Source organism: Microtus pennsylvanicus, chromosome 14 (assembly GCF_037038515.1).
Source record: "Microtus pennsylvanicus isolate mMicPen1 chromosome 14, mMicPen1.hap1, whole genome shotgun sequence".
Classification (NCBI taxonomy): Eukaryota; Metazoa; Chordata; class Mammalia; order Rodentia; family Cricetidae; genus Microtus; species Microtus pennsylvanicus.
Genome location: NC_134592.1, coordinates 74,573,930 through 74,588,767, shown reverse-complemented (window position 1 = coordinate 74,588,767; position 14,838 = coordinate 74,573,930). Strand labels below are relative to the sequence as shown.

The 14,838-nt window shown below is 38.6% G+C and overlaps 2 protein-coding genes across 4 annotated transcripts in view; one reads left to right on the top strand and one right to left on the bottom strand.

Moving 5' to 3' along the window:
- Positions 1-325: 325 nt before the first annotated feature.
- On the bottom strand, positions 326-14,685 carry Dus4l (dihydrouridine synthase 4 like). Of its 3 annotated transcripts, none has more exons than XM_075948500.1 (7): positions 14,320-14,685; positions 12,022-12,158; positions 7,395-7,516; positions 5,230-5,347; positions 3,250-3,372; positions 2,008-2,234; positions 326-1,389 (listed from the first exon to the last, which is right to left on the bottom strand). In XM_075948500.1, the coding sequence occupies exons 2-7, from the start codon at positions 12,135-12,137 to the stop codon at positions 1,142-1,144; spliced, it is 954 nt and encodes a 317-aa protein (XP_075804615.1). In that variant the 5' UTR covers positions 12,138-12,158; positions 14,320-14,685; the 3' UTR covers positions 326-1,141. The 3 variants fall into 3 exon arrangements, with proteins under 3 accessions (XP_075804615.1, XP_075804614.1, XP_075804616.1); XM_075948499.1 differs by having other exon boundaries at positions 7,395-7,533; positions 14,320-14,684; XM_075948501.1 differs by lacking the exons at positions 12,022-12,158; positions 14,320-14,685 and adding an exon at positions 9,975-10,112.
- The window catches only part of Cog5 (component of oligomeric golgi complex 5), a 244,496-nt gene continuing 244,333 nt past the window's right edge, over positions 14,676-14,838 (top strand). Inside the window, exon 1 of the mRNA XM_075948492.1 lies at positions 14,676-14,828. Within this exon, the coding sequence (XP_075804607.1) occupies positions 14,735-14,828 (94 nt within the window). The 5' untranslated portion in view covers positions 14,676-14,734. The remainder of the gene's footprint in view (positions 14,829-14,838) is intronic.

Sequence of the window (14,838 nt, the reverse complement as noted above, 5' to 3'; positions counted from 1 at the left end):
TAGGTTGTCAGACTTGGCCAAGGCAAGCACCTTTATCCACTGTGCCTTCTTGTTGGCCCTAATCTTACTTTTAAATTATAGCTGATATCACATGTAATCAAATTCAGTTAGATACAACCTACATACCTTGAGGTATATATTCAATTAGGAAATGTACCAGTTGATTTTCCAATTTAAAATTTTAATGTTCAGTCTGACATACATAGAAGTCCTTGTTCTTTTTCATTTTGTATGGATGTAGATATTTGTTCTACTACTTCCTAAACTTTCAAAAAATTAAAAATGTATTTGTTAACTTAGAGATGAGTCATAACTTCTTGATATTAAAAAAAGTTTTATTTAAAAACATTAAAAACAGAATACCTTTAGTAAAAATTCCACACACACACCCCACAATCCATAAAGACTTGGAACAAAGTTTTTCAGTATTTGATTTGGGACTATGGGATGTATGACCCTCCTAGATTCTTTGGAATCCATGAGGAAGGGGTATAGGAACTGATTTTTTAAAAAAAATTTTAGTAAAAAATTTTGTGTTTTGGCTGCATGCCTGTGCACCACATGCTGGGCTGTTGCCTGAGGAGGCCCGAAGAAGGTGTTGGATCCCCTGGACCTGGAGTTACAGACACTAGTGAGCAGCTACTTGAGAGCTGAGAATCAGACCCAGGAACTCTGAAAGAGCAGTCAGTGGTTTTAACTGTGAGCAATCTCTCCAGCCCCAGGTTTTTAAAATTCTGGGGAATTTTTCTTTCATTCGTTCTTTGAGACAGAGTTTTGCTGGTCTAGAACTTGCAATCTTCTTCCTTCAGCTTTCTGAGCGCTTGGTTTAAGAAATGTGCCACCATGTCTGGCCCCAATGACTGCTGCTGTATTGAAGTTAAAAGCCACAGACTTAATGTGACCTCATATGGCTCCATGTGGGATAAAATATATAGGACAGTGACTTAGACAGTCTAGTCAAATACCATAATTGTCTGTAAGGTCTTAATGTGACCTCATATGGCTCCATGTGGGATAAAATATATAGGACAGTGACTTAGACAGTCTAGTCAAATACCATAATTGTCTGTAAGGTCTTAATGTGACCTCATATGGCTCCATGTGGGATAAAATATATAGGACAGTGACTTAGACAGTCTAGTCAAATTCCATAATTGTCTGTAAGGTAATCCAGGACTGCTGACGTGCTCGACAGGGCGTTAAACACTCGTTTTTCCTGCCTCGATGTTATCTTTTCCATCATGTATATTAAATGTTGATGGAAACACATAAAAGGAGTTCCAAGTTCAAGAGCGATGTCAACCCAGTCCCAGATACATTTCAGCGGGGTTTCTTCATAGCCAGCGAACATAGCTGGGTTTGCTAAAAGTCCCCTTGCGGCCATCACACCTGCAAATTAAAGCATAAGGTATTTTTCCATAAGCTAAGAATCCATCATTATCAGTCCAAGCAATGCAAGAGAATTTATCAAAAAGTATTATTTTGAGATTTCATAATACCCTTACTACAAATTAATGAATTACAACAAGAAAGAAGTTGATTCTGGTGCCACTGATAAACTAATTATATTTATACAACTAATTTTAAAAAGAGATCTATATTAATTGTTTCTTTAGGAGACATCTATGTCGTCATTATTGGACTGCTTAAAGCTGAGTCTATTTGCTTTCATCCAGCAACAGTTACCACAGGGCTGCTTGTTAATTAAGTACGGGGAATGAAACCACATGGCCTTTCCGAGGCTCCTGTGGGCAGCAAGTTCACAACTCAACAACGCCATCACCAGGTATGATGGAGCAGTACAATGAATGTACCCCTTATAAAATGATCTACTATTCGTAAGGAAAAGATCTGGCAGCACTGTAATAAAATACTTAGCTTAAATTAGTACAATAGGAAAGAAAATATGGCTCAGTGTGAAACACAAAATCAAATTAATATCACTCCCCCATCCTAACTTTGGAATCCTTATTAAATAACAAAAAAATCCCAGTATTTATTTCTTACCATCTGTCCGAGTCATCTGCCACACATTCTCTGCTTCTTTCAAGTTTCTTATGTCTCCGTTAGCAACCACAGGTATAGACACACTTTCCTTTATCATTCTAATGGCATCATAGTGGACAGGTTGGTGTCTTTCTTCAGTGGTTCTTCCATGAACTGTAACCCAGGACACTCCTGCTGCTTCAGCCTTCTGGCAAAGATCTATGGTTCTTCTAAGGTCATCATGGATCCTATAATTTCAGAATTGTAGCTGTTCATAGCACACAGATTTTAATGCCAAAATAACTAGACTTCATCTGCTACATTACTTAGCTTCACCATATTGTATTATCACCTCATGTCACTATTAATAAGGTTTTGTTGTGATCATTCCCATTCAAGACCTTGGCTTTAGTTATTTGACTATGGAAACAACATGGTGACAAATGTCTTTCCCTTCCCCACTGCTTTTCCTTATTAGTGCTGAGAAATTAAGAGTCAACAGCACACTGCCACAGAGGAACAAAAAGAGGTCATCCTAACACATTATGTTATGTGCAGGCCTCTCACACTGGAATCTTGTTTTCTTTTAATTGTTAAATATTAGTGCAAATATCCTTCCTGTTTTCTAGCTGGTGCCAGGGATGTTTCTTAGCATTAGTTAAATAGAATCTGGAGAAAGTTGAGGGGTTGGCGAGGTCTTTTAATTGGGAATATATTGTTTTGTGTTAAGAAATAAGATTTCAGCCGGGCGATGGTGGCGCACGCCTTTAATCCCAGCACTCGGGAGGCAGAGGTAGGCGGATCTCTGTGAGTTCGAGACCAGCCTGGTCTACAGAGCTAGTTCCAGGACAGGCTCCAAAGCCACAGAGAAACCCTGTCTCGAAAAACCAAAAAAAAAAAAAAAAAAAAAAAAAAAAAAGATTTCAGCCAGGCGGTGGTGGCGCATGCCTTTAATCCCAGCACTCGGGAGGCAGAGACAGGCAGATCTCTGTGAGTTCGAGGCCAACCTGGTCTACAAGAGGTAGTTCCAGGACAGGTTCCAAAGCCACAGAGAAAACCTGTCTCGAAAAATCAAAAAAAAAAAAAAGATTTCAGAATTTATAATTTAAGAATGGAGTTTGTATCTATTTGCTAGACAAATATCTCTCAATATTTCCACATACCAGTCTCTAATTTAAGATACATATCACATCACTAAACAAAAGGAGTATTTTTAAACTTTCCAAGTAATAACTTGTTAGTAGACTGAAATACTTTGTTTACCTTATTTTAATTGAAACTGAAAATCTAGGGTTTTCCACTTTATTTCTTACTTGTTTCACCATATCTTGAATGAGCTCTGGCTTGTTTATTAAGCAGGCTCCATAACCTTCTGCCATGGCCCACCTTGATAAAGCAAGCACAACAGGTAGATTGTAAACATCTAGAAGGGAAGATAAAACTCTACATGTACTGTATCAATCTTTCCTCTATCCGATGATTGGAATGAAACAGACACTCACAGTTCATAGATCTACAGCAGGACAGTTAGCTTAGTTGGAGACTGTTGTCCTAAAGATTCATAGAGCAGCATTTCTAAATGGTCCATGAGATCAGGAAAACACTTGTCTTTTCACCAGTTAAGTGAGAGCATTAAATTAGAATTCTTTCAACCAAAACAGATTAGGTGTTCATATTAACTGCAATTACTTCAAATTTTTAAAATTCCAAATTTGACGTTTATTGTGCATAACGAGGTTTTATCGGTCTCAAGAGTAGAAATATATTTTTGGCTCACAGCATTCCAACACTACTAAATAGCGTATCTAATTCTCCTAATGAGTATACAAATGTCTAATCTGATTTGGCTTACGCTCCATTTAAAACTGTGAAACTATGATTTATTCTGGCTACTGGAAGGAAACCTAATACAGTGCCAGCACAACAGTTTCTTAAGTACATCCCATTCAAACCCAATCAAGAAGCTATGAAACAGAAAGGAAAAGGTGACTACAGTAAAGTAACTAATTAGGAGAAAGCCAACAGTATGTCTTAATCACAAAATCAGCCTTTAGAGAGTATATCTGACATGGCATTAAGAACATTTCTGGGATTGCTGCAGATATTAGATTCTCAAAGAATTAGCTACTGATGAGGTTGAAGGCAGAGCCAGAGTGTGCTTGTTCGTTTTATTGGCTTGGCACAAACTCGTTATCTGGGAACAGGGAACCTTGGTTGTGGAATTGTTTCCATCAGATTGGTCTGTGAGCATCTCAATGGGACATTTTCTTGTTTAATGATTGGTGTGCAAAGGCCCAGTCTACTGTGGGCTCTGCTAACCCTGGGGAGATAAGTACCCTGGGTTGTGTAAGAAAACATGTTGGGTGTAATAGGTTTTATGAGAATGGCCCCCCCAAAGCTCATATATTGGAATGCTTGGTCCCTGATTAATGGAACTGTTGTTGGAGGAGGCATGCCATCAAAGGTGAGCTTTGAGGTTTCCCAGTCAGCTCTCACTCGTGGCTGTATCTCAAGGTGTAAGCTGTCAGTTACTTCAGTGATATGCCTACCTGCCTGCTGCCATGCTTCCTGTTCACCCTCTGAATCTTTAAGTCCCTAATAAACTCTTTCTTTTAAAAATTGCCTTCCTTGGTCATGGTATTTTGTTATGGCAATAGAAAAGTATCTATAGAAAGCAGAAAGCAAGTAAGCAGTGTTACTCCATGGTCTTTGCTCTAGTTTCTGCCTCCAGGTACATTCCTTGTCTTCCCTCAGTCTTGGAGTGTGACTTGGGAGTTGCAATCTGAAAGAAACCCTTTCCTGCCCAAGCTGCTTTTGGTCCCAGTGTTTATCATAACTGAAAAAACAAACAAAAAAACGAATGAGGTAGTGATGAGGAAGCAAAAACCTAGTCAAGAGTCCATAAATGACTTCAGCCATCACAAAAGACCTTTGATGTTCCTAAATAACCTTTTCTTTTTTTAAGTTCTTGTTTAGAACCACAGTGCTTTAAATCTATAGCCTTCCTCTTAAATTCTCATTATTTAATTAATTATTATTACTAGTGTGTGTATGGGGAGTGGAGAGTGTACACTCAGAGGGCAGAGGACAACTCTGGGGAGTTGGTTCTTTCCTTGTATCATGTGAGTTCAGGGGAAGCTAAGGTTGCTTCTTAACTTTTGGAAAACGAGAAAGATATACCGTGTTCCCATAGTTTTTGTTTCTACTTTCTTTGAAAACTCTTCTAATTTCTTTGACCTTTACCTCTGCGGGCAACCACAGTTAATATCTATTCCACTTGCATAAGGGCAGACTATTTGGGCAGCATCAGATAAAAGTCTTGCATCATTAGCAGCAAACTGAACAATCAACGGGCAATCACCTGTTAAAGAAAAGACAGTCCAACATTAAACTTCATAGAAGAAACATTCACACGGCCAAAAACCAAATGAAAGACTGCAGAATTTATAGAGTGAAAAGTATCCCAGAATGGTAGTATATACGTACCTGTTACGTGGAAGTGAGTGTGATCGGTCTACACACACTGCCATGATTCTGGGAAAAGCACTCAGATGTGTCTTCTTCTATTTAGTGGCATATTCTCCTATAAGGATGGTCTACATACTGCTCTCTAAACTGTATTCATGCTTTTATAAGTCTATTTCTAGATGATTGCCTAGAAGTCTAACTGCCGAGTAAGCATTTAGCACTGCCTAGGTATTTAACATACTATTAAATTATCTTCTAAGAGTTTACAGATGCACAAATTAATACGAAGGGTCTTTATTTCTATTCAAGTCACCTACACTGAACAACAGTATTTGCGTGTCTTTATTTGTATTTTTCACGTTCTATTTTTAATTGTTACTTTCTCCTTTTACTATTTATTTATATATTTATTTGAGACAGGGGCTCATTCTGTTGTCTAGAAATTTACTATGTAGACCAGGCTGGCTTTAAACTCCAGAGTTTGAGATCTCCCTGGCCCTGTGTTCCAAGTGCTGAGATTAAAGGAATTGTCTACCATCCCTAGCTGTATTTTGACTTACAATTGTTTTTAAAGGAAAGAAATTAGTCCTGTCTATTGCATGTGTTATATATTTTTTTAGTTCTGCTTATCTCAAAGTACATTTCTATACCTTTATGGAGAAGTTTAAAATTTAGGTTAGTCAAATATATCTGCTTTCCTAGGTTTTACAGAACATATTTTTCATATCTTTGGATAGTGTTCCAATTCTGGAAAGATGCATTTTAACATTTCAAAGGCTTTTTTTTCCCCTATGAAATCCACGGGATGTTTATAAAGGTATATTTCAGGATATCACCTCTGTTGAACCGATTACAGATTTCTATAGCAATTCACTGGTCTGGGAATTGATGAGAAAGAGCATTCTTTTATTCTTCATTGGCCTGTGGGGTACATTCCCTGGTTGTTACCTTAGTTACAGAATTCTATTTTAACAATCACTTATTGATCAACACCATTAGCAGCTGAACATACAAATCAAGCTTTTTCTATAGCTCATGCCTTCTAGGAACCTACAATCTAGTGGAAGAGAGGGGCATGGAAGAAGAAAACAAAACAGTAGGACTAAGTACAATCAAAGAGCATGTGCTTATGAGCGAGGGTATGGTTACACAGAGACCAAAGAAGATTCCTTGGTTACAAGCTTTGAATGATGGATTAGGAGCCATGATCTGTAGTTTACCACGTGTGTGTGTGGGGGTGTGTGGCAGGGGACACGAACACGGACACACACACACACACTTACAGGCATGCAGGCATGATTGGAGAAGACACTCTAGGTAAGGAAGTTCAAGAACAAGGCATGCTAAACGCTAGGAATTTATGGAAAGAAAGGCTATAGATGTATTCAGTGGTTGGATCATAAAGGACTTTGCTTATTTGCCTTATGTGTTGAATTCTAGCCACTAGACTGGTGATTCTAAACTGTTAGGAAGATGGGAGTACTTGTATGACTTTTAAAACATGGAGAGATTCTAATTAAGAAGTCAAGCCTGGAAACTCTTGTTTCCAACAAGTTTTCAATGATGAAGTCACCTTTGGCCTGAGAATCATGCTGAAATCATTATTCTGGACAATGGGAGGAAGGACTGCGAGCAGGGAAGGACATTATCAAATCTGTATCTTAGACAAGTCATTTTGGGCTATCAGAAGATAGTCTGAATGAGAAAAGACAACAGGCAACAAGATAGGGACTTATTCTAATAAATGAGGACAGAAAGGCTGGTGGCCTTAAGAACAGCTCACTTTACATTTTGATAGATTATTGACAGTGTAAAAGAAATACTAAAGGCACTTAAAATCAGGACTATAAACTATACTCCTTGTTTCATCTAATTTTACAAAATAGCTGAATATATATATACTTCCCTTGCAAAGTCAGCAAGCTACAGATTTTACATACCTTGGTTTGTGGTAAATTCACTGTCTCTGGCTTTTACAGATCTGACAAAATCAGCAGCAATTATCATTGGTGTATAACACAGATCACAAGAGTATTTTCTTACTAGTGTTCTAAAAGCCAACCTGTGAAACATACAAAACTTTAATCATGAATTTAGAAAATCCTTGAAGTATATGCATTTGTAAGTTTCATTTAGTTAATTATTAACTATTTATTAGAGAAACTTTTTCTTGGATGAAAGAGATGTAGACCTTCAACTAGTCCACCTGCTAAGTATGACTAAAATCCTTGGTACTTGTGTTTTTGAAAGAGTCTCACTATATAGCTCAGGCAGGCCTGGAACTCACAGAGCTCTGACTGGCTCTGCCTCCTGGGATTAAGAGCATGCACCATTTATAAAGCTAAAAACCTCAGAACTATTTATAAAACAATTATAGGAAAATCACAAAAAAAGAGAGGAGGGGGAGACAGGCCTGTGGTCTTGCAAGCCTCATGAATTTTTCTTTTTGCTTTAAATACAGCAGACTTGGTGTAGTAATATGGGGGGCGGCAGGACTGCGTCCCCAAAACCCCAGCCGCCTGCTCCGGCTAGCTTATGCCCCGAAATAATTACACGGACACTGTATTCTTTTAAACACTGCTCTGGCCCATTTCTAATCATCTGTGTAGCGCCCCTAGGTGCGCTTACCGGGAAGATTCTAGCCTAAGTCCATCCTGGGTCGGAGCTTCATAGCGTGCGTCTTCCCTGGAGCAGGTAGCATGGCGTCTCTCTTGCGTCTGCTCCGGAGAGCAGAGCTGTGGAGTCTGACCTCACTTCCTCTTCCTCCCAGCGTTCTGTTCTGTTTACTCCACCCACCTAAGGGTGGGCCTATCCAATGGGCCTAGCAGTTTCTTTATTGCTTAGCCAAAGAAATCAACAGATTGATATATGACACTCCCACAACTTGGGGCTGAAGTAGCTGAAGACTGGAAATCAGCAGTGAGCGTTGACAAAAAGGGCCCAGTGTAAGTTTCCTGCCTTATAAAGGATCAGTAAAGAGAAGCTTCAAAAGACGGAAAACTTACAATAACAATGAACACAATACAAAACACTACACACTCACCTTTGTTAGGAAATGGTGGGTGTAGAGCCTAGATTTTTCACTCTTGCAAGACATTCTAACATCTCATGATGATAGTATTCAATCAGGCCTGGTAGGTACATGAAGCCTTCATTCCTATTGGCTACCAGGACTACCCTTTCCACTGCTATCAGTGGAGAGCACATGTAGAGCACAGACCCATGGGTATGGGACTGCACAGTAACAAGGCACCCTTTCTTCTCTTGCTGGATGTTGTGAAAGGAGGCCGTGTGGAGAGCCAGGACTTCAGTACTACCCAGAAGCTTATGAGTCAGAACTCTCAGTTCTGTCCACACTAACTAAAAGACTCCTTATCTCCCAGGTGTGCATAGAAGCCAAGGTGATAAACAAGACAAAATGCTCATTGTAATGAGGTAATCCCTCTCCTTTCTCTCTGGTGGAGCAGCATCAGGATGGCTGACTAAATCAGTAGTTCCAATATTCAAATCCAGTCATTACAATCTATTTTATACGAAAGAACATACTTATGAATGTAAAAATGCTGTATCAACTGATACAGAAATAACATTAGACAAAATATCCTTATACAGTATTAAAAAAGTCTCAAAAGCAGAATTGTAAACAGCTTCCTTCATTTGATGAAGACCATTTCTAAGACATCATATGAGCATCTCCTCCAAGCCAGGAGCAAGGACGGGATGTCTGCTCGCTCCACTCGTTATAGTGGGCACTTTTAGCCAGAGCAGTAAAACATGAAAAAAGATCAAAATACTAAGGTGAAAAGAATTAAAATTGTCCATCTTTATAGATGACAATTATGTCATCATGTTTACAGAGACAATCTCAAGAAATTCACAAAAATCTATAATTGGTGATTGAGCTCAATAAGTTTGTAAGCTTAATGCAAAAAAATCAATTATACTTTTAAAAATTCTTTTTTTTTTTTTTTGGCTGGAGAGACAGCCGTGGGTGCTGGGAACCGAACTCTTATATTTTTGGTTGTGAGCCTAGCCTTTAATGGCTGAGCCATCTCTCCAGCCCTACTTTTAAAAATTCTTAATTAAGTTAAAGAAATAAAATTAAAAATACAATACTAGTGGCTAGTGGGGTGGCTCAGTGGGTGAGAACGCTTGCTACACAAGCCTGACGACTCAAATCCTACCCTCAGGACTGACGTATAAATTCATCTCTGATCTCACATAAGGATGAGAGGAACAGCACATATGCCACCTCTGTTCCCTCCATCCTTCAGATCGTTTTCCAGGATAGGGTTTCTTTGCATGGCCCTGGTGGTCCTGGAACTTACTCTGTAGATCAGGTTGGCCCTGAACTCACAGAGATTCACCAACCTATGCCTCTCCAAGTGTTGGGATTGAAGGAGTGTGCCACCATGACCAGGCTCTCACCCCTCTTTTAGACACACTCCAAAACACTTTCCTAAGCTTTACATCCAAACCACGATTTACACAAATATAAATAAGCTGGACTTCAAAAATACCATTAAGAAGATGAAAAAGTGAGCTGGGTAGAAGTGTCTCTCGCCTTTAATCCCCGCACTTGGGAGGCAGTGACAGGCAGATCTCTGTGAGTTCGGGATCAGCTGGGTGTACAGTGCTAGTTCTAGGATGGCTAAGGCCACACACAGAAATCCTGTTTGTTGAAAAATGAAAACAAAAATTAAAAAAAAAACCAAAACAAAACAAATCAACCCCCCCCCTCCAAAAAAAAGAAAGATGAAAAGATAAGCCTACATACTAGGAGGAAACATTTGCAAAGCACATAGGAGTAGCTTCTGGAATAATGTAAAGACAATACTTCACTGCAAACAAATGAGACACCTTAAACCTATTCAGAATGGGCTGAGCATTTGAATAGGTATTTCTATAATGAAAAAACCAGAAAGAAGCAAAGATGTTCAACATTACTAGCCAGTAGGGAATGCAAATCCAACCACAAAAGATTCTACTTTACACCCAATGGAATGGATATAATGATTTAAAAAAACAGAATAAAACGACAAGTTTTGTCAAAGGTGGAAGGAACTGGAACCTTTGTATGTTGCTGGGGAGTAGGCAAAGGCACAGCCTTGATGGAAAATAGTGCATTTTCTTAGAAAAGGCAACACAGAATTAACATGTGCCTCATTTGACTCTATAGCTCAAAGAACTGAAATGGTCTGAGATATTTAAATACACGTATTCATAGTAGCATTATCTAAAATTGCCAAGAAGTGGAAGCAATCCAATTGTTTACCAGGTGATGAAAAAACTGATATACACCTATCTAACAACCCTTACACAAGGAGGGGAAGGCTGGCATTATGGTATTATATGAACGAATCTTGAAATCAATAGTCTTAAAATGGTAAGTAAACTAAGGTAGTCTCAAAAAGACAAGTCTCAGTTACACGAGGCATCTAGAATGGTCAAATTCACAGAGAAAGGAGACAAAATAATGACTAGGGGTTGGGGGTGTTAGAAATGAAGAATTATTGCTTAGTGGGTCCAGAGATTTAAAGATCAGGTACTCAACACCTAACTGTACATAATCCTGTACAGTTAAGAATCAATGTATAGCCCAGGCTGGTCCTGAAACTCAGCAATTCTACTGTCTTATCCTCTATGAGTGCTGTTCATAAGTGTGTGCCAACATGCCTATTATGTGTACTTTATAACCATAAAAAACCCGCAAGAAACCATCAATAGTTAAAAAGTAACAATTAGAACATGGGCAAAGATATGAAGAAACATTTCTTAAAAAATATTTGGATGGCAAACAGACACATAATGATATTTGATATCTCCAGTTACATAGGAAATCAAAATTAAAACCATAATGATAGAACTCTACTGATCTAGAAAATGGTAAAAATAAAAAGCATTATTAAAAGTTGATAAGGATGAGAAACTAGACTACTCATATGGTAAGCAAATGTTTGTTCAAAGTGTAAAACTGTAGTCCCCATTCTAGAAAAGTTTAGTAGTTAAGAAAACCAAACCAAACCAAACCTAAGCATCAAATCACCTCAAGCCTTGCAATTTACCAGTGTTTTGGTTCTAAGAAGCATGTTCACATTTATATCCATTTAATATCTGCTGAACCCTAATATTTGTCATTTTTATAGATATTAGGCTGAGAATGTAGTTCAGTTCGAACAGTGCTTGCTTAACATTCATGAAGCCCTGGGTCTGACAGCAGTGTTATTTAAACTAGTCACAGAGGCATATACCAATAATCTTAGCATTTGGGATAAGAATGCAGAAAGATCAGGTCTTCAGCCGCTAGCAAGTTTTAGGCGGCCAGAGGTATACAAGACTCTGGGGGAAAAAAGCTAGGAGAAACTGTCTACTTAGGGTCACAAACATACCAGTTGAGTGTTAGCACAAGGACTCAATTCTAAATCATGATTCCAAAGTGAAGAGTTTAAAAGCCTTTGTAGTTGAGTGATTTTACAACTCTGGAGAAAAAAAAAAATCCAAAAAAAAAACCCCTAGTACATATAAGAAAAATTAAATTTGTCTCATTAATGGCTTAACAATACTTACTTTGAATATCGAACCATTGGGGCACAGATTTTCACCAGCTGTCCAGAATGAAACATTTCTATTGGATCTTTTTTTCTTTCTTGACATATTGTGATTGGTATGGAGTCACTCCTCATGTATACAACTTATTTTTAAATCTGAAAGATAGTTTGCAAAGAGAATATGTATTTCACTACATAACATCCACTATTGGGTTGATCACATAGCTCTGTTGTATGGTTGGGTGCTTGCTTAGCAAGTGGCAGACTCTGGGTTCAATTCTCAGTATTGGAAAAACAAAAAACTATTATTCTAGCAATTTCAATCACCAATATTTTTCATGAGGCTTCAGACTCGAAGGATCTTGCCAAATTCTGCCTCAATTTATAGGCTGAATAAATCGGGAACACTGAACCTGGTAGTCTTAGAGAAATAAGATATGAAAAACCTCTAGGATTTCTCTCCAGTGTATATCATCTTATGATTTTGCTTGTTACTTTTTTGCTTGGTTTTTGAAACAATTCAAAGCCCTGGTTAGCTTTGAATTGGTAATTCTCTTGCCTCAGCCCCTGGGGGTATTGCAACTGCACTGGTATGCCTCCATGTCCAACCTCATATTTTTCATTTTATCCATTTTATTTTCTTGATTAACCAAGGAATCTGATTTGAATTCCCATACAATACTGTGTATGACGGACAATCTGAAATATATCATTCAGGAAAGTTAGGTGGTATCAACAGAACATTTGTACTATAAAATAAATCCTAGTATTTTGGGGCTAGATGGCTCAGCGGTTAACTGTTAATGCAGAGGACCTGAGTTCAGTTCTTAGTACTCAGGTTTGGGAGGATCACAACTATTTCTATTTCCAGCTTCTGGGATTCAACACCTCTGGTTTCTGAGGGAACTTGTACTCACATGCATATACCCACTGCAGATACATTCACACACATACAATTAAAAAATGAGAAGTCTTGATACTTTTATTTCTTATTATTTGTGAATCAGAAGGGACACAAAACTTTATTATTTTAAAATTTAAATATGTTAACAATGAAGATTTCAGTTAACATCAAATAAGTGCATCATAAATAACTCTTATACCCCAAGTACAAGGGATAAGTTATTTATATGTTGTACTTAAAACTATGATTTCATAGTACTTGTTGCTTTTTGTATTTTTTTGCCTCTGTAATCTAGTCAGATAAAAGCTATCCCTATAAAATGCTAATTATTCAAAATTCAGTCTTTAACCTTTGGCAGTAAGCTAAAAACACACGGCCAGTATAGTGATGGGTGTCCTAGCTTGCAAGAAAAATCAAGTAACAGAGGAAAGGGAGAGTAAATAAGCTGCATTAGAGATGGTCATAGCGCTAAGAAAAATAAACAGGGAGTTACAGTAAAACACTAAGAAAAGTTTATTACAAAGGAAAGGCGAGTCTTAAACATTACAGAAACGGTAAATACTAGGTGGCAAGTTGCCATGATGTTATTACTGACTTTATCAAGCATGATTTTGTTTTTACTCATTCTTGTGGTCAGACTAAATTGTAAAAAAAAAAATCTCTCAACCTAGTTCAGAAAAGATCGCTAGTTTTGACAAAATATCTATCACGAAAAGTAATTACGGCAATATAAAATATTCAACAGTCAGGGGAAACACAGTATTAAAACTTTATTTTGATCCTTTATAAGCCACTTACAGAGACCAGTTAAACAGCTCTCTGAGCTTATGGGATGAAGGTATTTGTTTTAAAGTTCTCCAGGAGGAGAGGACTCCACGGGTTGTTCTCTGACCTCCGTAGGCATGCCCCCTCCCACATATATCAGTAAATAAACTTTAATGAAATAAAATTTTAAATAGCAAGAAAAAATAAAATAAAAAATAAAGTTCTCCAAAGTTCGCAGTCATGCTTGAAGAGTACTAGAATAATTCCGCTTAAACTGGATAGTAACAGGCACAATATTGTGCTCAAATATGCTTGTACACCTAGAATTTCTTTTAGTTGTATTTGTAAATTCGGGCTGGTATGTACAGTGGAGGTTTAAACTTTTATTGAATGTTAGTATGCACTGAATAAAATCTTTTGGTGTAAAAAATGAAAATTCTGTAATTCAGATAAAGTTATTCGTCGTTGATGATTATAAACAAACGAGTTTTGTATAATATCAATACTGAAATCTAATGTGAATCTGGGCACGCTGCCTCTGGCAGCCGACCAATCCCATTTGTATCACAATTCAGGTTAAGCACAAAAGGGAAATCTGAGGCGATGTTAAGGGAATGCAAAATGCAGTGTAGTTCGAGAGCCGCTCACCTAAGTAGTAACGAATATTTCAACGTTTAGATTTCTAAGGTGTTTAGGGCAGCATTTAGCAACGATTCTTCCCCAGCATATCCCGCTTGCTACCCGGACTTGGCACAGGCAGGACTGGGCTGCGCTAGCTCCCACGTGCTGGGCGAGGCGGGCCGCTAAGCACCCCGGAGCCTTCTTCCCTACGCCAGAGGCCCGCGTTCTCCGGCCAATACTTGCGTTGGAGGTAGGAGCGGTGGCCACGTCTCCAGCAGCCTAGGAGAAGGCCCATGCGGCAGCCTTTCTATCCTTCAGAGCGGGCACTGCAGCTTCCGGCATCCACACACTCTCCCAGCGTTAGCCAGGCGGGGGCGCCTTGATTCTGCGTCATCGGGAGGGCGGGGCTGTGGCAGACGTCATCAACCCGGCACTTGCCAACATGGAAGGTAGAGACCGAGTCTTCTCCGTGACAGGCCGTGGGTCTGCAGGTTCCGCGGCCGTGACGGCGACCGTGCGGGAGCTCCTGCAGGACGGTAAGGCGTT